The sequence below is a fragment of the Mesoplodon bidens genome, assembly GCF_964165515.1.
Source record: "Mesoplodon bidens genome assembly, chromosome: 15".
In the NCBI taxonomy this organism is placed as follows: domain Eukaryota; kingdom Metazoa; phylum Chordata; class Mammalia; order Artiodactyla; family Ziphiidae; genus Mesoplodon; species Mesoplodon bidens.
Window position 1 is genome coordinate 80,220,995 of NC_138171.1, and position 24,437 is coordinate 80,245,431.

The 24,437-nt window shown below is 36.0% G+C and overlaps 1 protein-coding gene across 2 annotated transcripts in view; it reads left to right on the forward strand.

The window, feature by feature from the left end:
* The window catches only part of MACROD2 (mono-ADP ribosylhydrolase 2), a 1,988,024-nt gene that overhangs the window by 406,847 nt on the left and 1,556,740 nt on the right, over window positions 1-24,437 (forward strand). For both annotated transcript variants that reach the window (XM_081256147.1, XM_081256148.1), the window contains exon 4: window positions 20,891-20,920. In XM_081256147.1, the coding sequence (XP_081112273.1) occupies window positions 20,891-20,920 (30 nt within the window). The remainder of the gene's footprint in view (window positions 1-20,890; window positions 20,921-24,437) is intronic.

Below are 24,437 nucleotides of genomic sequence, written 5' to 3' on the forward strand. Positions count from 1 at the left end.
CTGTACACAGAGCAGTGAGTTCTATAAGAAAGCAAGTGGTCTGTGAGATGATTTTGGAAGTTCTCTGGCCAGTACAACACTGTCGATGAGTAAAAGGTAAACTGTTGATAGACTTTGAAATTGTAAAGTTATAATGTAAAGATTTACATAGGAAATATCAGGCTCTTGATATTTACATCATTCAGAACTATGAGAAGAGTTCTGGGTCCAAGAATTTGCTTCTTTGCTTCCTCCTCACAAATTTGTATAGGTCTAATTCTTTCCAGGGTATTTAAAAAAATTTTTTTAATAAAAAGTTTTCAGGATGCTTTACACTGTCTCTCCTTTTGCTCCAACATTGACTTCATAACCTGCATCATTATCATTAATGCTAAATGTATTTATTTGAATCATATTTGTGGGAGGCTTGATGTCTAATTTAAAAATTGAATTATTTGAATTTTAGTTTAAAATTGCATTTAATATTTGTTATTGAAGTTTCAAACTAGACTAATATAATAAGATATTGGGGGATACTTTTCTTGTTGCCCTGGAATTGAACACTAAGACCTAAAGCTAAGGGCCAAGAGGCATCAGGTGCCCACATTCTAAAGAGAGCTTCTAATAGTTGGTGGTCAAAGAGTCACTCCATTTAACCATAAATGCCTCCTGCACAGGCCTTGCTTGTCTCGCTATCACACGCCTCCATGGCTGCTGTCACAGCTTGGGTTCCCCAGGAAGTAGACACTGAGATAGAGATTAGCAAGCAGGATATTTATTAGGAAGCATTCTTGGGATTAAAAAAAAAAAAAGTCTGTGGGGGGGCTTCCCTGGTGGTGCAGTGGTTGAGAATCTGCCTGCCAGTGCAGGGCACACGGGTTTGAGCCCTGGTCTGGGAAGATCCCACATGTGGCGGAGCAACTAGCCCCGTGAGCCACAATTACTGAGCCTGCACGTCTGGAGCCTGTGCTCCGCAACAAGAGAGGCCGCGATAGTGAGAGGCCCGTGCACCGCGATGAGGAGTGGCCCCCACTTGCCGCAACTAGAGAAAGCCTTTGCACAGAAATGAAGACCCAACACAGCCATAAATAAGTAAATAAAAATTTAAAAAAATATTCACAGCTTTAAAAAAAAAAAAGAACCTATTGAAGGAAATTCAAGAAATCATAATAGAGAACTTGGAGATGTGCAAAACTTTGGAAAGCTTTAAAAAAAAAAAAGTCTGTGGAAGAAAGGGGGAGGAAGCAAAACTGAACAGGGGAGAAGTTGAACTGTGTTACATTTTCAAAAAGAGCCTGAGTTGAACATCGAGGAAGCTGAGATGGCCTTTCAGAATTGTCTTGAGTTGGGACAAGGACTGGACCTTTGTATTTCCATATACCTCAGTCATTGGACAGGGAACCAGGCTTTTATATCCCCTAGTTAGGCGATGTGAGCCATCCAAGAAGGGGACATGACCTAGGTGAGGCAGCTCTTTTCAGCTGAGATAGTCCCAGGGGAGGCCACCAGCTAACCTGTCATTTGAACTGGCATCCCACTAAATGTTATAGTTTATGTTTTTATTTCTTTCTGACTGCTTTCAAGATTTTTTTTTGTCTTTAGTTCTCAGAAGTTTAATTATCCTGTGTCTTTGCATGGAGTTCTTTCTTTCTTTGTTTGGCTGCTTCGGGTCTTAGTTGTGACGTGTGGGCTGTTCGTTGCAGTGCGCAGGCTTCTCTCTAGTTGTGGTGTGTCGGTTTTCTCTTCTCTAGTTGTGACGCATGGGCTCCAGAGCACATGGGTTCTGTAGTTTGCGGCACACGGGCTCTCTAGTTGAGGCGCACAAGCTCAGTAGTTGTGGCGCCTGGGCTTAGTTGTCCCGCGGCATGTGGGATCTTAGTTCCCTGACCAGGGATCGAACTGAGTCACCTGCATTGGAAGACGGATTCTTTACCACTGCACCACCAGGGAAATTCCTGCATGGATTTCTTTGGGTTTATCTTATGTGGGATTCATCTCATGAATCTATTGGTTTATATTTTTCATTAAATTTGTGAAGTTTTCAGTCATTCTTTCTTCAGATAATCCATTGATGCTACTTTCTTCCTTTCCAACCTCTCGGATCTATTGCTTTTGTCCCACGGGTCCCTGAGGCTCTGTTCATTTTAGGAGACTCAAGCTCCTATTTAAATCTTTAATTTTAGTAGGAACTGACTCTGTTTGGGTTTAGTTCACAGGTCTTGGACTACCTTAGTGGCCTCTAGTTCCAATGACAATTTAATTTTCATAGGCTTTTTGATGTTGTGCTTTTGGTTTGATGTAGCTTGGATGGGTGGGGCCCCCAGTAGTCCCTACTCGTTCTGCCTGAGGGGCAGAAGGAATTTCCTGGTGTTTCTAGGTGGGGAAAAGGAAGCCTCTGGCCTGACAGAGTGAAGAGTGCTTCTGGGCCTGGTTGCTTATCTTGGTGGGGATCCCTCCTCTGGCCAGCTTTCCTCCTCCCACCTTCTCCCTGGATGTTTCGTGGTGGGAGAAAGATTCTCAGGCCTAGCGGGGAAGAACAGCACTTCCTAAGCCAGAGCTTTTCATTGCCTGTGCCCCCTGCCCGTGGGAGATGGGAAGTCCTTCCTGGTCTGGGTGCTTGTGGCAGGATCCCCTTTGCTGGTGCCCCCCAATCATCCAGTGTCTCTTGGTGTAGGAGGAGAGTCTCAGGCCCTGAGGAAGAGAGCACTTTTATTGAAGGGCTTATTGTCAGTGGGGCTCCTATTGATCCAGGGAAGAAGGAACCTACCTGCACTGCCTTCTGTTTCTAGGTTGTATGTCAAGAGATACTGGGCCTGGTTGTGTTCTTCCTTTGGGTGGGAGGATGTAAGATGCCTTGCACCTAGATTGTTCCTCCTACCCTGGGGTCTCTAACCAGTTCACCTTCCTCCTTACACTTTTCAGAGTTTTTCTTTGGTTGCCTCTTGCATTATTTTCAGCATTTATAGTTGTACTTAGGGAGGGAGAGGGGAGGAGGAATGGCACAGGAAGAAGCAAATCTATGCCATCTTGTCTGAACTGGAGGTCTGAGAAGACAAAATTTTGGAAAATATAATAGCATAAAGTACCATCAACTTATAAAACAACATTTTTCTTACTTCAACATCATGATTCAAATGTTTAAATGTTAAACGCATTAATTATATTATGATATTTATAATTTACAGATTTATTTATTATAATTATCTAATTTAGTGTGTCTATTTTACTTTCTATTTATTCTCAGCATTTATCCCAGAGCACCCACGCATAGTGTCTGCTTAACAAATGGTTGTTAAATAATTAAATTATAATGTACATTTTTATAAGTGTTAAATGGAGACACAAAGATCTAGGTGACCTGCCCAAAATTATATAACTAATTACTGGTGCAATTTGGATTAACATTAAATACTTTTTTTGGTAGACCTCAAATCCATTGCATGTGGAATACCATATACAAATTCTTTGATTATTGCTGCTTCTATATTATTTCTGATATTTGGCTATCTCAGAGTGGCATCAGAAGTGTAACTATTTTCAGTAAGTAATTTTTGGTTATCCTGTGAGATTTGTTAAATAATAATAATTTTAAAAAGCCTCTGTAGTCAGTAATCAGCATCTCACCAATGATAATAATTTTGTCTGAGATTAATATCAGTGCTTTTCAATGCACCAGAATAAAACTAATCTCTATTATAGAATCCACAGCTGGCCTGATGGAACTGTAATAACAAAAGTAGTTGGTATTTTTTGATATTCACAGAACGCAAATTATAACTTGTCTCTTGTGTACAGAAAAAAGTGGGTCTTTTTATAAATGATTAAAGTTGATGTTGATAAAGTTACATTTTTCCATGTTTCAGAGGAGAGTTTTTTGATGCTTGCAGTTTGCATAAACATAATGATATATTGAATATTTATTGTATCCTTGAGCAGTGTAAAATTTTATTGCACATTTATAGAAGGGACCCATAATTTGAAATAGAGTTATTAGAACTATGTAATTTAATTTAGGAAGGAGAAAAATCATTATGATTTTTATTTGTTACCTCAAGTTATCAAAATGATTCTTTAATTGATAATCCTAAATTCAAGGATGAGGAGTTGCTAATGATAGAAAATTCAGGACGAATGAAAGTATATATTTATTTTCATTTTGTGTATTTCATTATAAGTATATAAAATCTTAGATTAGCCAGTTTGCATTTACTTGGTGAAAGCCAAACCTTAATGTATTATTATTGTTTTGCTAAATTTAACGGAGCTCAAGTCAGAAGTCCTGTTAATTAAGAAATATATATTCTCATCGATAGCAGTATGTGCATACTTGTTCATGTTGCCTAAAATCATACTGAGAATTTTCATCTTTTTTGAAGGCCACTTTTTAATGTTATCAGAATATTAAATATAATGTTTTAAAGGAGTTTTCCTTTTTAGACAATTTCAGGTTTTAAGAGATCTAAATTGCTGATTATTGTACAATAATAATCAGCAATTTAGATCTCTTAAAACCTGAAATTGTTAGTAAGTGACATGGGGAAAGTATAACTAAAGATATTTAAATTTTTATGACTTTAATTTGTATGATATATGTAAATGCTGTCCATTCTGGTCACTAGTTAGATTAAAAAACTGGCGATACTACCTTGATATTGGTGTTATTTGAATTCATTGTCTATCATGGGTATTGGATATCCATGTATTTTGAAATGATAATGGGAGAAACAAAATAATTCCTTAAGAGATAGTCTGGCATACTGTGAAGATAATTGGTTAGATATTTGATTAAAGGGCTCAAATATTGGATTGAATACTGACTTACCAGCTCATAACTTTGGGGCAAGCAATTTCGTGTCACTGTAGACTTCATTTCCTCATATGTTATAGGAAAAGTAAAATTCACACTTTGCAAGGCTGTTTAAAGGATGACAGATACCATACAGGTCTTAACATTGCCTAGTAAATAATAGATGCTTAGAAAATTGTTATCATGATCTATTTTTATATTACTTAAGTTGGTTGTGATAATGGGCATATTTTCAACATTGGTCAGCTTACTATAAAATATATGTCAGTTTGTCCACTGGCTTGGTGATTCAGAGCATGACTTTCTGATAGAAATGAATCATACAAGAAGAGCTCATTTTAAAATTTTCATAAGTTGGTCATGTCACAGGGTCAAATTTGGTGCAAGTAGTTAGATCAGAGCTGCTTGATGATGCAAGTATTGTGTGAGGATGAATGGAAAGCTGGGTCAGCTCGTCTGTCAACTGCACACTTTAGCTGTGTAACAAGACTTCAGTGAACTGGAGGAAGAATGTTACTTTAAAATGATGTGTTTAGATTGGAAAAAGAAAAATGAAAATATAGCTCTATTGAATTTTCTTTAATTTAATATACGTAGAATTGGTCATGCTAGAGAAAGTTTTCATATACTAAAACAGTTTAGAAAAGAAATAGTTGTACTTAGCCTTGAAATCCATACTGAACTGAAGCATTCCTACATCTCTTTGTGTTTTTGATCAATTTCCCTTCCATATCTTTCTAATGAGTTAATATCTACTGAGCTTCTTTATCTTTAAAATTCTGAAGTATACTTTAAATTTGCAAGGAATTTAATTAGAAAATCGGGGAAACTTTCTCTAATCTTTTTTAGAGAAGTTTTTAGTTTGCTTTGAAGTTCAAGACCTATCATGATTTGTGTCTAGTAAACATGAAAAGAAAGTGGTTAAAGAGGCTCACCATCAGTTGAGATGGATTTATTATTTTTACATTAAATACAGACCATTTTGAAATTTATATATTTGAAATCAATCAGAAATTCAAACTGAATATATGTGAGAACTTTTCACTGATGTATTTTACATTTAAATCAGAAGCAGTCCAGTGAACCTCATCTACATGTCAAGACATTTTGCTTCAGATTATTTATTGACAGACATCAGATGATACTGATGTTTTATGTGCTTCCCAGGGTATACTTATGAATGTTAGATTTTTGCTGTTTTTGACATTTTAATATGCAAATTTTAATAATTATTAAACTCTTAAGTTTGAAAAATGCATATGCTCTGTTATCCATAAATACTTTGGAGGATATGCTCTATATGATAGAAGCATCAGAATGTAGTAAAACAAACACACACACACAATGATTTTTACTGGAGCTTTTTCTATAATGACAGAACTGGAAAAAACCTAAGTGTCCATCAGTAATGGGAGTGGTTACACTCAAACTTGTGAAAATTATAGTATGTCATATATTATTTTATTAGTTCAAGCCCTTGATGTATTGATAAATTAGAAAATTTGGTTGCACAGTAATTTTTATAGTAGAATCCATTGTTTTTTAAATAGTAATCCCAGGAAGACTCAATTATGTGTATATATTTATATGAACATGGAGAAAAGTATGGAAAGGAATAGAAAATAAGAGGAGTTGAGTTTGTTTAATAAAATTATTGATTCACATGTTCAAATGAATACATATTATTTTATGCTTTTTAAAAATATATTTTATATTTTAATTAATAAGGAAAACTTTAGTCTACTATATTGATTATTCCCCAAATGGTAACATAAGAACATGAGTCATCCTCATAACAGTTATTAACTAAGAGTGTTAGTTTGGGAAGGGATGTGTGATTTAGGGTAGCCACCAGTTGTGACCAGTCTGTAAAACGGTATCTGTTCAATCAAAGTCCCAACAGGAACCTTGGCACAATCAAATTAGGATACTTCGAGGACAGCTTATTTATAAAGGGAATAAGTACAAGGGTTGGAGATAGATATGGTGTAAAAGAACCTCAAGGGATTGTTCAGGAACCAGAGGGTACCAACTGCACAGCTGTCACAACTGTAAGCTCAAAGAGGTGCGTAGAGGGAGACATATCAGAACCTAGAAGGAGACGAAGTAATGTTATAAACTAAATGACCTTGATTAGAGTAGTGACCTTTATTCAAAGGACATAGTCAGGTCAGGGTAAGCTTACAGGAAGAGAAACAGGGGAATAAATACCTTCAACTCATTCTCAACTCAACTCTCCCACCAGCTACTGCCAGGGCTCCCTATTGACTGAACTCAACCAGAGCCAGAGGGTAAGAGGACCCATTGATGTCATTTATATAGTTAAATCACTTTGGGCAGATAACAGGGGCAACTGTAGAGAGTGGGGCTTGAGGAGTAAACAGAAATTATCTGGCATAAAATAACCAACATTATTTTTAAACTAAATCATCAAAGGAATCCAGAAGGGGAAAGTGTTATAATATGTAAAATAATGACATCCATTTTCTTTACGGGCTTATAGAATTATTTTTAAATTGACCTAAAACCAAAGACAGAATTAAAATAATAATTTGAAGATGACCTTCTTCTTCACTTTCCTGTGTGCAGAAGTTCTAGTTTCTTCCCAAAACTCTGATGAGGGCATAGCCCAGGACACCTCAGATTGAGGGTAGAGGACTGTAGTTCTCTTAAGATGAATATGCTCACGGTCCCCACAAAGTGAAGATTGGTCTGCATGCTTTTAGCATACTCCCACAATTAGTGGAGGTTTTCTGTTAACCTCTATTGTGTCTTCCAGAAGTAGCACTGTAATCAAGGTCATGGGTAGGGAACTGACATCTGAGCCTCAGCATATTCCAGGCGCCAATTGTGCATTCACATAATCTATCACCCTTAATCCTCTCAGCTAACCTGTACCATGACTATTATTTTACCAAATGGCTGATTAATACAAGAGATTAGATTATCAATTGGAGTTTAAAGAACTTTCTCAAGGACGATGATAGAGTCTGGAATTGGACCGCGATCTGTTTGGCTCCCTCCTGGCGTAGCCTCACTTGGCTGTGAAATTGTGAAGGAGTCATTATCTGTTACTGTAGCTCTCTCACTTGTCCCAGAAATATGACTTTCCCTTTCCCCTCTCTCTTTCCCCTGTCTTACATTCATTCCCTTAGTTATGTTTTTAACAAATATTTATTCAGCCCCTACTCTGTGCCAGGAACTGTGCATGGTACTGTCGATACCAACAAACATGACCTTCACCTTTGTGGATTTTAAATCTTGGTAAGTGTTCTCAGGGTAGCAATCCTATTCATTTCCTTTAACCCCAAGTCCTTTACCTTTGAGGTTCTTTGTCTCAGTCTTCCCATTTATTTACTATGACTGGGAATTATTCTTTTGTCTTACTCGTTTAAAGTGTAACCTAAAATAAACCTTTTGTAAAAACTTATTTGCTGTTTCATTATTGTAGAGACATAAAGATTCCATAATATTATAAGAAAGATGAAATAAGGAAACTATGTAAAACAGTTTTTCTTTTAAAGATACTGTCTGGTTTTATTTAAAAAAATCAGTGTCCCCAAGAAGTGTATAAATGAGGGTGCATGTTCAGGCTTATGTTTTCATCAGGCTAAAAGTGTATCATATTCCCTCAAATAAGTGCATCTTCTATTTTTTAAATTGAGACTTGGTTTGCATTCAAAATTTTCCTTGTGAAAAGCAAGTTAAAATTTCTGTTCAAGTGTCTTGTATTATTACAACTACAGCGCTAATGTACATTTGAACTCATTCCCCCTCACCCCCCGATTTAGACACGCTTGTTCACTCTTTGGAAAGCCCCAGATTGGGTGACTTAAGTAATCCCATTTTTGTAACTGAGCCAGTGTTATCATTATCAGAATTACAGCTGATTCAGAGCACAGCGTCAAGAAGGATGACTAGTACATAGAAACATGTGCTGATCCTCTCATTTTGCTTGAGTTGCATTGCATTGTGAAGCTGTAGGAACTGCCAGTGCTTTAGTTCACCCTTTAATAATTAAATCAGGTGATCTTCAGTAGGATAACATTTGGTAGACCCCATGCGCATTGTGTTCTGTTCCCATCTTTGGATGTGATTTCAGAAGAACAAACAACAACAATCATACACATACATACATACATATGTGTGTGTGTGTGTGTGTGTATATAATTTCCAGTTTGAATTTGGCATTATTGTATGGTAGTCCTAGGTTCTTCTCCTAGGCATGATGCCAGAGAAGTTACCTAACATCTTTGATCCTCTTTAACTTTCCATTTTTGTAAAATGAAGGAGTTGGACAAAACAAGTGGTTTTTTCCCCATGTTGCAGTATTCCAAGAAGTCCCGAGCACTCAGGGTAATAGCTGGTGACACCAGATTGGCAAAACGGGTCAGCTGTAGCTCCTTCCTTGCAGTTCAACCAGAGTAATTCCATTTTGTTTCATTCTTAATACTCCCAAGTAAGTTTTCCAATTCCTGATGCCTTTTCACCTATTTATCAATAGTAGGACTCATTGTATTCTGTTTTTGGCTTCATGGTGGGTTACAGCTTATACAACCACACAGATCCTGGAATAATCAATAGTTCCTTTGAATTCTGCAGTGTATGAAATATGAGTTATTCATCATGTGTTTATGCCTGGTTTCTACATGTGAAATAGATAAGCCTATTCTTATTTTTTTTTAACATCTTTATTGGGGTATAATTGCTTTACAGTGGTGTGTTCGTTTCTGCTGTATAGCAAAGTGAATGAGCTATACGATACATATATCCCCATATCTCCTTAAGCCTATTCTTAATTTTCTCTCTTTGTAATCTTCAAAGCAGGAAATTATACCACTGCCCCAAACTTCTGGCATTGTTGATTTTGATAAGGAGGTGTAAATCTGGTAAATCGTGAACAGAGAGCTGTTGCCAAATTGATGGCTGTATTTGTCTGTGTAGATTGTATTTCCACAGCTATCAGTTGAGATGGTTGCTCCCTGTTAAAAGTGGTTCTAGAGTCATGCACGTGCTTGGGATTTTAATCTTAACAGATTTTTTTTAGCCCTTCCTACTTTGAGTTTCAAAGTCTAGGGAATATAATGTATGCCATTCTAAAGGGTGATATTTTGGCTTTTGTATTTTTTAGGGTAACATGTTGTTAATGAAGTGGTGTTTTAAGTAGAGCCCCTGGGGAAATTTTTTGCCAACAATCATTTTGACATCCCATGTGCTCTATTGTAATAAGAAAGCAGAATAAATAAGCTAAACTAGGTGGTCAGTATGCTTTTAAGATGAAAGCAACTATAATTTCCTTTATAATTATGAAAAGCAAACAAAAATCCTGCACAAATAGATTTAATCAATGTTTAAAGACTAGTCTCCCAGGCAGTTGCTTGTTTGACAGATAGTCCTGGGTGAAGGTAGAAATGGAGTAGGAAAATAAATAATTACTAAGTACAGATAATAGGAATTACTGGGCAAGTGGAATAAAAAATTGTTGCAAACACTGATCAGGCCAGTTTGACTCACAGAGGACATGGGTTACCTCTCCCAGCTCTAGACTATTTCACAGACTGAATTATTTCAGACTCAGAAACTGCAGGAGCTGTTAGCCATGCTGAAGTACAATGCTGGCACATGTTAGGTTAGTAGTTTTGTTTTTCAAAATTATTGAATCGAATTTCATTACATCATAATCTCTCGAATGTAAGAGAAGACGTCTGATCCAGTGATCCCCAGTATATAGCATGTCTGCTGCCATTTTAATTCTTCCTTTCCCTGTCTGACCGTGATCAACATTATTAATTGATCATGGTTCTCTTTTCCACTGAGCCTAGATTTAGCCTCAGAAACCTTCTCAAATCAGAGGTACAGACAGTCTCTTGTAATTAATGAATCTGAATTGTTTGAAACCTGTTTGACATCCCTATTGGTTCTAAATTTCCTGATGGAAGAAGATAAGTAAGATAGTTGACTATGACTTGCCAAAATCATCTGCAATTTAGTAACTGAAGCAGAATTAAAATGAGGTTACCTGGCTCTCAGTTCAGTATACTTTGTATTACCCTATATAGACTGAAAATGATGTTTGTTTGTTTTTTTTTGCGGTACGCGGGCCTCTCACTTTTGTGGCCTCTCCCGATGTGGAGCACAGGCTCCGGACACTCAGGCTTAGCGGCCATAGCTCACGGGCCCAGCCGCTCCGTGGCATGTGGGATCTTCCCGGACCAGGGCACGAACCTGTGTCCCCTGCAGGCGGACTCTCAACCACTGTGCCACCAGGGAAGCCCCTGAAAAGGATTTTGAGATCTTAGAAGGAAAAGTGCTTTAGGTAATAATGTTATGGTCTATATTCCATCTAGGAACTTCTACTGTTATAAGATTACTTATATAGTAATTGTATTTTCATCATTTGATCCACAATTTAATTATAGTTATATTCTTAAAAAGACACACACACACACACGTGGAAGAGGGTCATTTAAGAATTTTTTTTTTCAGGAAGAAAGTAAGGTAATATTCCATTTGCATCTTGAGAAAAACATAAAATAATGACACTAATGTCAAACACCAGGATTATTTTTCATTTAGGCTAACTATCCCATGAAAAAGAATCCTACTTGTATCTGATTTTTTTTTTGGTTTTGATAATTTTATAATGAATATTTATACCTATGTATAATTTGATAATTTTAATTCAAAAATTAAAAACTGAGTTTAATTAGAAAAAAACAATTTCTCTATACGTCAAAAAACAATCATTTGCTTAGGGTATGATAAGTAAATTCTTCAAATTTGCCACTTTGAAATTAGAGTAACCCTTATCCCCATTTTATATTCCGTGTTGTTTTTGCTTTTTAAAAACTGAAACTGTTCATTTCATTGAGTTGTTATTTTGGGGAGGAAAAAGTGCAATACACAGATACATTAATTTGTAATGGCTCATTTTAGTTTCTCATTGAGTCAGTCTTTGAGACAGTTACTGAAGCTTGCTTTTTTCCTCCACCTCCTCTGGTAATAGAAGGGGCATTTTACTTAGAAAAATATGAAAGGAAATAGTGTTGATTGAGATACGTTCAAGATGGCGGAGTAGAAGGACGTGTGCTCACTCCCTCTTGCAAGAGCACCAGAATCACAACTAACTGCTGAGCAATCATTGACAGGAAGACACTGGAACTCACAAAAAAAAGATACCCCAATTCCAAACACAAAGGAGAAGCCACAATGAGATGGTATGAGGGGCGCAATCACAATAAAATCAAATCCTGTTACTGCTGGGTGGGTGACTCACAAACTAGAGAACACTTATACCACAGAAGTCCACCCAGTGGAGTGAAGGTTCTAAGCCCCATATCAGGTTTCCCAACCGGGGGTCTGGCAACGGGAGGAGGAATTCCTAGAAATCAGACTTTGAAGGCTAGTGGGATTTGATTGCAGGACTTCGACAGGACTGGGGGAAACAATGACTCCACTCTTGGAGGGCACACACAAATTAGTTTGCGTATTGGGGCACAGGGAAAGGAGCAGTGACCCCATAGGAGACTGAACCAGACCTACCTGCTAGTGTTGGAGGGTCTCCTGCAGAGGCAGCGGGTGGCTGTGGCTCACTGTGAGGACAAGTACACTGACAGCAGAAGTTCTGGGAAGTACTCCGTGGCGTGAGCCCTCCCAAAGTCCACCATTAGCCCCAACAAAGAGCCAGGTAGGCTCCAGTGTTGGGTTGCCTCAGGCCAAACAACCAGCAGGGCAGGAAGCCAGCCCCACCCATCAGCAGACAGGCGGATTAAAGTTTTACTGAGCTCTGACAACCAGAGGAACACCCAGCTCTACCCACCACCATTCCCTCCCATCAGGAAACTTGCACAAGCCTCTTAGATAGCCTCATCCACCAGAGGCAGACAGCAGAAGCAAGAAGAACTACAATCCTGCAGCCTGTGGAAGAAAAACAACATTCACAGAAAGAGAGACAAGACGAAAAGGCAGAGGGCTATGTACCAGATGAAGGAACAAGATAAAACCCCAGAAAAACAACTAAATGAAGTAGAGATAGGCAGCCTTTCAGAAACAGAATTCAGAATATGATACTGAAGATGATCCAGGACCTTGGAAAAAGAATGGAGGCAAAGATGAAGAAGATGCAAGAAATGTTTAACAAAGACCTAGAAGAATTAAAGAACAAACACCTAGAAGAATTAAAGAACAAACAAACAGAGATGAACAATACAAGAACTGAAATGAAAAATACACTAGAAAGAATCAATGGCAGAATAACTGAGGCAGAACAAAGGATAAGGGACCTGAAAGACAGAATGGTGGAATTCACTGCCGTGGAACAGAATAAAGAAAAAATAATGAAAAGAAACGAAGACAGCCTAAGAGACCTCTGGGACAACATTAAACGCAACAACATTCACATTATACGGGTCCCAGAAGGAGGACAGAGAAAAAAACTGAGAAAATACTTGAAGAGATTATAGTTGAAAACTTCCCTAACATGGGAAAGGAAACAGCCACCCAAGTCCAGGAAGTGCAGAGTCCCAGACAGGATAAACCAAAGGAGAAACACAATGAAACACATAGTAATCAAATTGACAAAAATTAAAGACAAAGAAAAATTATTGAAAGCAACAAGGGAAAATGACACATAACATACAAGGAAACTCCCGTGAGGTTAACAGCTGATTTCTCAGTAGAAACTCTACAAGCCAGAAGGGAGTGGAATGATATATTTAAAGTGATGAAAGGGAAGAACCTACAACCAAGATTACTTTACCCGTTAGGGATCTCATTCTGATTCTACAGAGAAATCAAAAGCTTTACAGACAAGCAAAAGCTAAGAGAATTCAGCACCACCAAACCAGCTCTACAACAAATGCTAAAGGAAGTTCTCTGAGTGGGAAACACAAGAGAAGAAAAGGACCTACAAAAACAAACCCAAAACAATTAAGAAAATGGTAATAGGAACATACAAATCGATAATTACCTTAAATGTAAATGGATTAAATGCTCCAACCAAAAGACACAGGGTCAGTTAATGGATATAAAAACAAGACCCATATATGTGCTGTCTAAAAGAGACCCACTTCAGACTTAGGGACACATACAGACTGAAAGTGAGGGGATGGAAAAAGATATTCCATGCAAATGGAAATCAAAAGAAAGCTGGAGTATATATATCAGAAAAAATAGACTTTAAAATAAAGAATGTTACAAGAGGCAAGGAAGGACACTACATAATGATCAAGGGATCAATCCAAGAAGAAGATATAACAATTACAAATATATATGCACCCAACATAGGAGCACCTCAATACATAAGGCAACTGCTAACAGCTATAAAAGAGGAAATCGACATTAACACAATAATAGTGGGGGACTTTAACACCTCACTTACACCAGTGGACAGGTCATCCAAACAGAAAATTAATAAGGAAACACAAGCTTTAAATGACACAACAGACGATAGCTTTAATTGATATTTATAGGACATTCCATCCAAAAACAACAGAATACACTTCTCAAGCGCACATGGAACATTCTCCAGGATAGGTCACATCTTGGGTCACAAATCAAGCCTCAGTAAATTTAAGAAAATTGAAATCATATCAAGCCTCTTTTCTGGCCACGGTGCTATGAGATTAGAAATCAATTACAGGGAAAAAAACATTAAAAACACAAACACATGGAGGCTAAACAATACATTACTGAATAACCAAGAGATCACTGAAGAAATCAAAGAGGAAATCAAAAAATACCTAGAGAAAAATGACAATGAAAACACAATGATCCAAAACCTATGGGATGCAGCAAAAGCAGTTCTCTGAGGGAAGTTTATAGCAATACAAGCCTACCTCAAGAAACAAGAAAAATCTCAAATAAACAATCTAACCTTACACCTAAAGGAATTAGAGAAAGAAGAACAAACAAAACCCAAAGTTAGTAGAAGGAAAGAAATCGTAAAGATCAGAACAGAAATAAATGAAATAGAAACAAAGAAAACAAAGCAAAGGTCAATAAAACTAAAAGCTGGTTCTTTGAGAAGATAAGCAAAATTGATAAACCATTAGCCAGACTCATGAAGAAAAAGAGTGAGAGGACTCAAATCAATAAAATTAGAAATGAAAAAGGAGAAGTTACAACAGACAGCGCCAAAATACAAAGCATCCTAAGAGACTACTACAAGCAACTGTATGCCAATAAAATAGACAACCTGGAAGAAATGGACAAATTCTTAGAAAGTTATAACCTTCCAAAACTGAACCAGGAAGAAATAGAAAATATGAACAGACCAATCACAATTAATGAAATTGAAACTGTGATTAAAAATCTTCCAACAAACAAAAGTCCAGGACCAGATGGCTTCACAGGTGAATTCTATCAAACATTTAGAGAAGAGCTAACACCCTTCCTTCTCAAACTCTTCCCAAAAATTGCAGAGAAAGGAACACTCCCAAACTCATTCTATGAGGCCACCATCACCTTGATACCAAATCCAGACAAAGATACTACAAAAAAAGAAAATTACAGACCAGTATCACTGATGAATATAGATGCAAAAATCCTCAACAAAATACTAACAAACAGAATCCAACAACACATTAAAAGTGTCATACACCATGACCAAGTGGGATTTATCCCAGGCATGCAAGGATTCTTCAATATACGCAAATAAATCAATGTGATACACCCCATTAACAAATTGAAGAATAAAAACCATACGATCTTCTCAATAGATGCAGAAAAAGCTTTTGAGAAAATTCAACACCCATTTATGATAAAACCTCTCCAGTAAGTGGGCATTGAGGGAACCTACCTCAACATAATAAAGGCCATATATGACAAACCCACAGCAAACCTCATTCTCAATGGTGAAAAACTGAAAGCATTTCCTCTAAGATCAGGAACAAGACAAGGATGTCCACTCTCACCACTATTATTCAATATAATTTTGTAATTCCTAACCATGGCAATCAGGAGAAAAAGAAATAAAAGGAATACAAATTGGAAAAGAAGAAGTAAAACTGTCACTATTTGCAGAGGACATGATACTATACACTGAGAATCCTAAAGATGCCACCAGAGAACTACTAGAGCTAATCAATGAATTTGGTAAAGTTGCAGGTTATAAAAGTAATGCACAGAAATCTGTTGCATTCCTATACACTAATGATGAAAATCTGAAGGAGAAATTAAGGAAACACTCTCATTTACCATGGCAACAAAAAGAATAAAATACCTAGGAATAAACCTACCTGGGGAGACAAAAGACCTGTATGCAGAAAACTAGAAGACACTGATGAAAGAAATTAAAGTTGATAAAAACAGATGGAGAGTTATATCATGTTCTCATATTGAAATAAACAATATTGTGAAAATGACTATACTACCCAAAGCAATCTATAGACTCAATGCAATCCCTGTCAAATTACCAATGGCATTTTTTACAGAAGTAGAAAAAAAAATCTTAAAATTTATATGGAGACACAAAAGACCCTGAATTGCCAAAGCAATCTTGAGGGAAAAAAAGCAGAGCTGGAGGAATCAGACTCCCTGAGTTCAGACTATACTACAAAGCTACAGTAATCAAGACAGTATGGTACTGGCACAAAAACAGAAATATAGCTCAGTGGAACAGGATGTAGAAAACCCAGAGATAAACCCACGCACCTATGGTCAAGTAATCTTTGTCAAAGGAGGCAAGAATATACAATGGAGAAAAGACAATCTCTTCAATAAATGGTGCTGGGAAAACTGGAAAGCTACATGTAAAAGAATGAAATTAGAAGACTCCCTAACAACATACACAAAAATAAACTCAAGATGGATTAGAGACCTAAATATAAGACTGCACACTATAAAACTCTTAGAGGAAGACAGGCAGAATACTCTTTGACATAAATCACAGCAAGATCTTTTTTGATCCACCTCCTAGAGTAATGGAAATAAAAAAAAATAAACAAATGGGACCTAATGAAACTTAAAAGTTTTTGCAAAACAAAGGAAACTACAAACAAGAGAATAAGACAACCCTCAGAATGGGAAAATAATTGCAAACAAATCAATGGACAAAGGATTAATCTCCAAAATTTATAAACAGCTCATGCAGCTCAATATTAAAAAAACAATCAACCCAATCGAAAAATGGGCAGACCTAAATAGACATTTATCCAAAGAAGACATAGAGATGGCCAAGAAGCACATGAAAAGCTGCTCAACATCACTAATTATTAGAGAAATACAAATCAAAACTACAATGAGACATCACCTCACAACAGTTAGAATGGGCATCAGAAAATCTGCAAACAACAAATGCTGGAGAGGGTGTGGAGAAAAGGGAGCCCTCTTGCACTGTTGGTGGGAATGTAAATTGATACAGCCACTATGGAGAACAGTATGGAGGTTCTTTAAAAATCTAAAAATAGAATTTCCATATGACCCAGCAATCCCACTACTGGGCGTATACCCAGAGAAAAACATAATTCAAAAAGACACATGCACCCCAATGTTCATTGCAGCAGTATTTACAATAATCAGCTCATGGAAGCAACCTAAATGTCCATCGGCAGATGAATGGATAAATAAGATGTGGTACATATATGCAATGGAATATTAGCCTTAAAAAGGAATGAAATTGAGTTATTTGTAGAGATGTGGGTGGATCTAGAGACTGTCATACAGAGTGAAGTAAGTCAGAAAGAGAAAAACATTTTTCGTATATTAATGCATATATGTGGAACCTAGAAAAATGCTACAGATGAACCGGTCTGCAGGGCAGAAATAGAGACACAGATGTAGAGAAGAAACATGGACACCAATGGGGGAAAGTGGAGGGGGCAGGTGTGGTGGTGTGATGAATTGGGAGATTGGGATTGACATTTATACACTAATATGTATAAAGAGGATAACTAATAAGAACCTGCTGTATAAGAAAAAAGAAAAGAGTAGCAAACTAAGAAAAAAATATATATATGTGTATGGCACTATCTATGAAGTAGTCTTGACAGGGAGTGGCTAAATAAGCCTAAATCTAATAAAAAATTAAAAATAAAAAAAAGGAAAATAATGTTGATTAGTCAGCATGCTCAGAGAAGAGATTTTTAAATCTCAATTTAGAAGCAGTAGCATCATGCTTATCAACTTTAAGTTTTCTTTATTCCTTTCTCCTTTACCTTCCATGTGAAACTCTAGGAATAACAAGAGGCATATCCAAAATTCCCTCTAGCAGGGGACCTAGGGAGGGACATAACTATATAAACATATTTCATACATTTTTAATCACTATTTCCAAATAAACTTTTAAGAGTTTCTTTAACAGACCTCAATCTTACAGGAAGAAAAGTATCAAAGTTTGCTCTTTCCACACACTTCAGTAAACAAAAAACTCTTCTACATCAATAAAGAAATGAGATTAATCCTGCCAATTATCTCACTATTGGAAAGCGTGTATTGAGAACTTATTAAATGCAGGCCAAATTATTAAACTCAGACTTTATCTTTAGGTGCTTCCTCTCTAATTGGGATATACCTCGATTTATTAGAAATAATTAAGTAAAAATTAAATGACTACTAATTTTAGAAACACAAAAGTCATTTTCACTTTTGTGAAATGGAAGAAATTATATTAATCCACCTGACCAATAAATGTTGACAATCAGTTATATTATGCATAAGGTGCTTTGTGAAGGTAGAATAATATTAGAAATCATAATATAGTTTCACTTTTATTTGCCAATATTTTGTCACTTTTACTGAAGAAAATTTTCTTGATATTTTTCCTAATAATGTAAACATTTTACTTTTTAGAGAACAGAAATTGATAAAATAGACTTAAATGTGATGGGTTCTTTAGAAAAATCATTATCAGGATTACAGTTATTAGAATTGCTTTGAATATATTTAAGTAGCTTAGATTAAGATTCTATTACATGACTGGTAATGCACATGAAATTATCTTAAAAGTGATTGTGCCCTATGTAAATGACACAGTTTTATAAAATACTTCTATGTAGATGTTAAAATGTGGCCAGACATGCTCACCTAGACGTGAGCACACATCTGACATAAACTGACTTGATGGTTTTCCAGTTCCAGTTCCTGCACCTGCTCCCACACATCCACCTACCTCTATTGGACGAGGGCCTGGTTAAACAGATGGGTCTTGGGCTGTGCTCTCAAAAGAGGCTGCCTCCACCTTTATTAAGCAAAGCATTGGGTGAAAATAGGTTATATTGTGTTATTGTGATTCTGGGCATGATAATTTGCATGTAAAGCTACTATTCATTGCTGTTGTTGTTTGTTGTTGGAAATAAATTTTTCTTTATGAATGAATATGTATAAATTGGAGGACAACAGATGGAGTTTCTGGGATCTGGAAAACCTATAGACAGGGAAGGAGTTCTCAGTCAAATATAAAAATAAAAAATCGGCAGAAGTGTGAAATGCCATGCAGTTTTATAAATGCATGTAGCTAAGATTTTTAAGAAAATGTTTGGGTTTGCCAAGAGACATCATGAAATTTCTCCCATCCACTAAAGGGTATGGAACCAAGATAGAATTCATAACATCTTTCCTCATTCCCCTTCAGCAAGTTACCACCTCAACAGTTACAAAGTTTGATTTGGGGCAGGGCATTAAGTCCTGGATTCGATCTATGTAAATACTACACATTTTCACTGTGAAGTCAGAAGGAGTTGGGGGACCTGAGGTGACAGGGTGGCAGATGACTTTATAATATCTGAAGTGGGACTTCCCTGGTGGTCTAGTGGTTAACACTCTGTGTGCTTCCACTGCAGGAGGCACAGGTTTGATCCATGGTCAGGGAACTAAAATCCCACATGCCACGTGGCACAACCCAAATAAAGAAAAAAAAAGTTAAAAAAGTAAATAAAATGTAATATCTGAAGCGAATTTTGTTTATGGTTGACTAATGGCATTGCTATGCAGTCCATATTTGTGATGAAAGCACTGCGGGGAAGGCTTGAGCAGCAATTAGATGGCCCTGTACTTAAAAGATCATATGAGACAAGATTTGATCCTCTAAGATTGACATATTGAGAAAACCTTCAAAGGCATTTGTTCTTCACGAATTTTCATGATGTTCTCTTTAGTGTTTCAATAATTAGCAAACCATCACATATGAATATAGGCATTTATTCTTAAAATGCTCCATTATTTATTGATAGAATCATTAACACTCTGATATTTGCTTCTCTTATTATGACAGTGCGTGGTTTGTGGACATCACAGGAAAATTCAAGTTGAAGATTCCTACTCCTCTTTCTTAAGTGATTTCTTTAATCTTTTAGTAGCTCAGGTTTCTCCACAAAGAAAGGGACTTAGATTACCACATACTTTTTTTATGTTGCTGCAGGACTTCGGTTTTCTGGCTTTTGTAGAGACTAGATAAACATAGGCGTAAAGTTGCTTAATACTTCAGCAGAAAACTGCAGTGGAACCTTCTGAAAATCTGACCTCTTAAAAAAAATCTAAATGGAATGGCCTTATATTTTGCTTATTATTTGATTTCATAATTATATGTGCTAAGTTAATGGATAAATGGGTAAGAAATGACACATCATTGTTTTACAAAAATATTTAAAATTTATTTCTTTCCCTCAAACAAAAAATTAATGTAAAAACGAATAAATCTGTCACTATTTGAGTTCGTTCTTATTGCAGTGTCTTGAGATAGCTTTATTTGATGGTGTTTAATTTAATTAAAGTTATCATTATACTTTCTTGTTACATTGTCCTTTGAAATTGCCTAAATAACATTGTTCTATCTCTAGTTGATAAAATGGAGAAACCAAAAGATTAATTTAGATACAGAATGGAAAAAAAAGGATCACATACGTACTTCATTTTATTAGAAGGAAGCATATTGTAAAAATATTCATTTGAAGACAAAAAAGAGAAAAAATAGTAAAATATTTCAATTTTCATACCATAGTAAAACAGTAATAAAGTCTGTCTTTATATGAAAGAACATATTGTGATATATATGTGTGTGTGTGTGTGTGTGTGTACAGCATGATCATTACCAATTTTTCTTGAACTACTCTGGCATATTATATTGTTATATATTATTTAATGTCTTTTATTTTGTTTTCTTTCGAACAGCAAATGCCAGTCTTCTTGGAGGTGGAGGTGGTAAGTCCTGAACATCACTTAAAATATATTTTATTACTACACCAACCATAAGATATTTAGTAAGTTCTGTGATACTTTAAAGAAAATTAATTTTGCTGTAGTCATCAACCACGCAAATTATAATCTTAGAAAATTGATAATAGAAATATCTTGGGTTTGCCTAAATGTTATTTTAACTGACTTCAAAATATGCAGAATACTGTTGTTCTCATCAAGCTTTATATTTCTATCTTCGGCATAAACTATAGCAGCAATAAGCTATTGAGATGAACACACATATAGTAGATGATAGTCACTTTTTAAAAAAATTTATTTTATTGAAGTATAGTTGATTTGAAATGTGTTAATTTCTGCTGTGCAGCAAAGTGATTCAGTTATATACGTATATAAATATATATACATTCTTCTTCATATTCTTTTCCATTATAGATTATCACAGGATATCAAATATAGTTCCCTGTGCTACACAGTAGGACCTTGTTGTTTATCAGTTCTATATATACTAGTTTGCATCTGCTAAGCCCAAACTCCTAATCCATCCCTCCCTCACACCCTTTCCACCTTGGCAACCACAAGGTTGTTCTCTATATCTTTGAGTGTGTTTCTGTTTTATAGATAAGTTTATTTGCGTCATATTTTAGACAAATTATAAACATATAAAAGATAAATTATAGATAAATTTAGATAAATTATAAACATATAAGTGATATCATATGGTATTTGTCTTTCTCTTTCTGACTTACTTCACTTAGTATGCTTATCTCTGGGTCCATCCATGTTGCTGTGAATGGCATTATTTCATTTTTTTATGGCTGAGTAATATTCCATTGTGTATATATACCACATCTTCTTTATCCATTCATCTGTTGATGGACATTTAGATTGTATCCGTGTCTTGGCTATTGTGAATAGTGCTGCTATGAACATAGGGGTGCATGTATCTTTTTGAATTATAGTTTTGTCCAGATATATGCCCAGGAGTTGAATTGCTGGATCATATGGCAACTCTATTTTTAGTTTTTTGAGGAACCTCCATACTGTTTTCAGTAGTGACTGCACGATAGAGTCACTTTTAATATGAATTTTAACATAATACATCTGGAGACTTGTGGTTTTTATCTTTTTTTTTTCATAATAATGACTAAAAACATTATGACTTTGTAGCCTGAGAGCTTAATATATCAGTGACTTACTGTGAAAAATAAAAAAGAAATTGGTAATGGCATTTTGCTTTTTCTTTCTTCCTTTTAAGAGGAGAGAGAGAAAGAGATCAAAGTGAGATGAGGAAGAGAGAGATTTCGGTACTAGGAGTTCTTTCTTGATAATAAAATCTTGGAACTATTTATTATTTTTATTTCTAGGTTGAAAGATGAAAGCTTACCTAGCCCCAGTCTATACTACATGGTAGGGGAGGAAAAAAATATACAGTAGAATGGGGTCCTTTTCATTTAGGACCCAGATAGACATAAATAGGTTTGTTTTCTCTCTCCCTCTTCCTCTTGCTCCCTCTTTTCATGTATGTGGTTGAAATAGATATGATTATACAGAGCTTTAGGTTTTCAACAAACAAGTTAGAACTTGTTTACTTGATCCCCAACTTTTAAGAAATGTTATCCTTTATAAATCATCATCAGGAGGTTTCAGCGTAAATTTTATTTGAAAATTAAAGTTTTTACCATTGTTCCCATATAAGCATCAATAGGTTTTTAAAAACAGAATGTTGGAAATAGAAATGATAGAAAATAGTTTAAACTAGAAAGTGCTCTTCATGTTACCACATGTCAATGCACATTCTATAGCAGAGTATTTTTCTTCTTCCCCAAATTACTTTAGAAAATATAAATATACAGGGTTTCTTCTTCTTCTTCTTCTTCTTCTTCTTCTTCCTCTTCCTCTTCCTCTCCCTCTCCCTCTCCCTCTCCTCCTCCCTCCCCCTCCCCCTCCCCTCCCCCTCCCCCTCTCCTCCTCCCTCCCCCTCCCCCTCCCCTCCCCCTCCCCCTCTCTTCTTTCTTCTTTCTTCTTCTTCTTTTGGTATTCTTTGGGAACTAGAAGAGAAATTTTCCTTAGGAATGTACTGGATTCCCAATAAATTTTTATATCTAGGTTTCTTATAATATGTGAAGGAAACATTAAAATAAGTCATTCGTAGTGACGATTTTCTTACATGACATATTAGTATTTTAACAAATTTGACTAGTACTGTTAAATAGGATAAAAAAAGTTAAAATTGAGTCTACATATACAAATCTGTCAATTTAAAACAGCAGACAAATTAGCTAGAGAGCTAATTTATGGTTCTTGGCTATTTAAAAAGAAACTGAATTGACTAATTAATAAGTTAAAATCACTTTAGCTTCCCATAACAGAAAACCCCCAAATAACAGTGACTTAAAGGAGATAGAAAAATGTTTCTGTCCCCTGTGAAAGCTTAGATGTAGATTAGAGTGGCTGTGCAGTAATCCCATCCTGTCATCAAGTGCTCAAGCTCTGGCTTTTCTGCTCTTCCTTCCTACTGTGTGGAACTCAGGGTCCACAGAGGCTGCTGGACTCTAGGCATCAAAAATATGGGGGTCAGGAGGAGTAAGAAAGGCAAAAAATCAAAAAGGTGGCCCCTAAAAGACAAGCCAGTTTTCTTTAAGCAGCTTTATCTGATGTCTCATATCCTTGAATTGATCAAATGTTCATTCATGGATAATATAGTTTTATGCCAGGAAGAAATGTGCTCATCAAAAAAAAGCAGTGCTCTGTTTTCTAAGGAAGAAGGGGAGGGTGGAGGTTTGGCAGGCAATGAGCAGTCCCTGCCATTGTGGGAAGGTAAGCTGCTGTTCAGGTACCCTTGTCAAGCTGCTTTGTTTCAATATATGTATACGTGGTTGGTGTGTATAGAATTAACTCTAGTGAGTTGGCCTCTATTTCCTTGTGGTTCCTTCAACCTGTGTGGGAAGATACAGTGTACATTTTTAGCAATGGCAAGACGTTCAGGAATGGGCAAACTCAATGTTCTGTTTACCTGAAGTATATACTTGACTGTCCTCTAGGTGGTTGATTTTGCTAAATGCAGTTATTTTCCATAATTTCTCATTTCTGAATTCTAAAATTAGCAACTCAATATCATCATAAAGATAAATTATGAGTATTTAAGATGGCTGTAATTTCTTTCATTAAAGTAGGTCATTGACAGGTTTAATTCATTTATGCACTTCTGGAGATGTCAAGATTGCTCTAAAATACATGTCTGATTTTTGGAAAGCTGCATTTAAAACTTAAATTTAAGGAATATTTTTATCCTTCTCTGAACTGATTTTTGGCCTTTTGATCCTGTGACAAATCTTATTAATCCTGTCAGTGATATTTGTACAGCAACAGCTAATAATCATCTAATAAGGAGCCTAGAACTGATACAGTCCTCTTGGATTTGATCAATGATTCCTTTTATTGACTTGAATTAATATACCTTCAAAAACCTCTAAAGGAGATAATTCTTTGATTGACTAAACAATTTGATCAAGAAAATTTG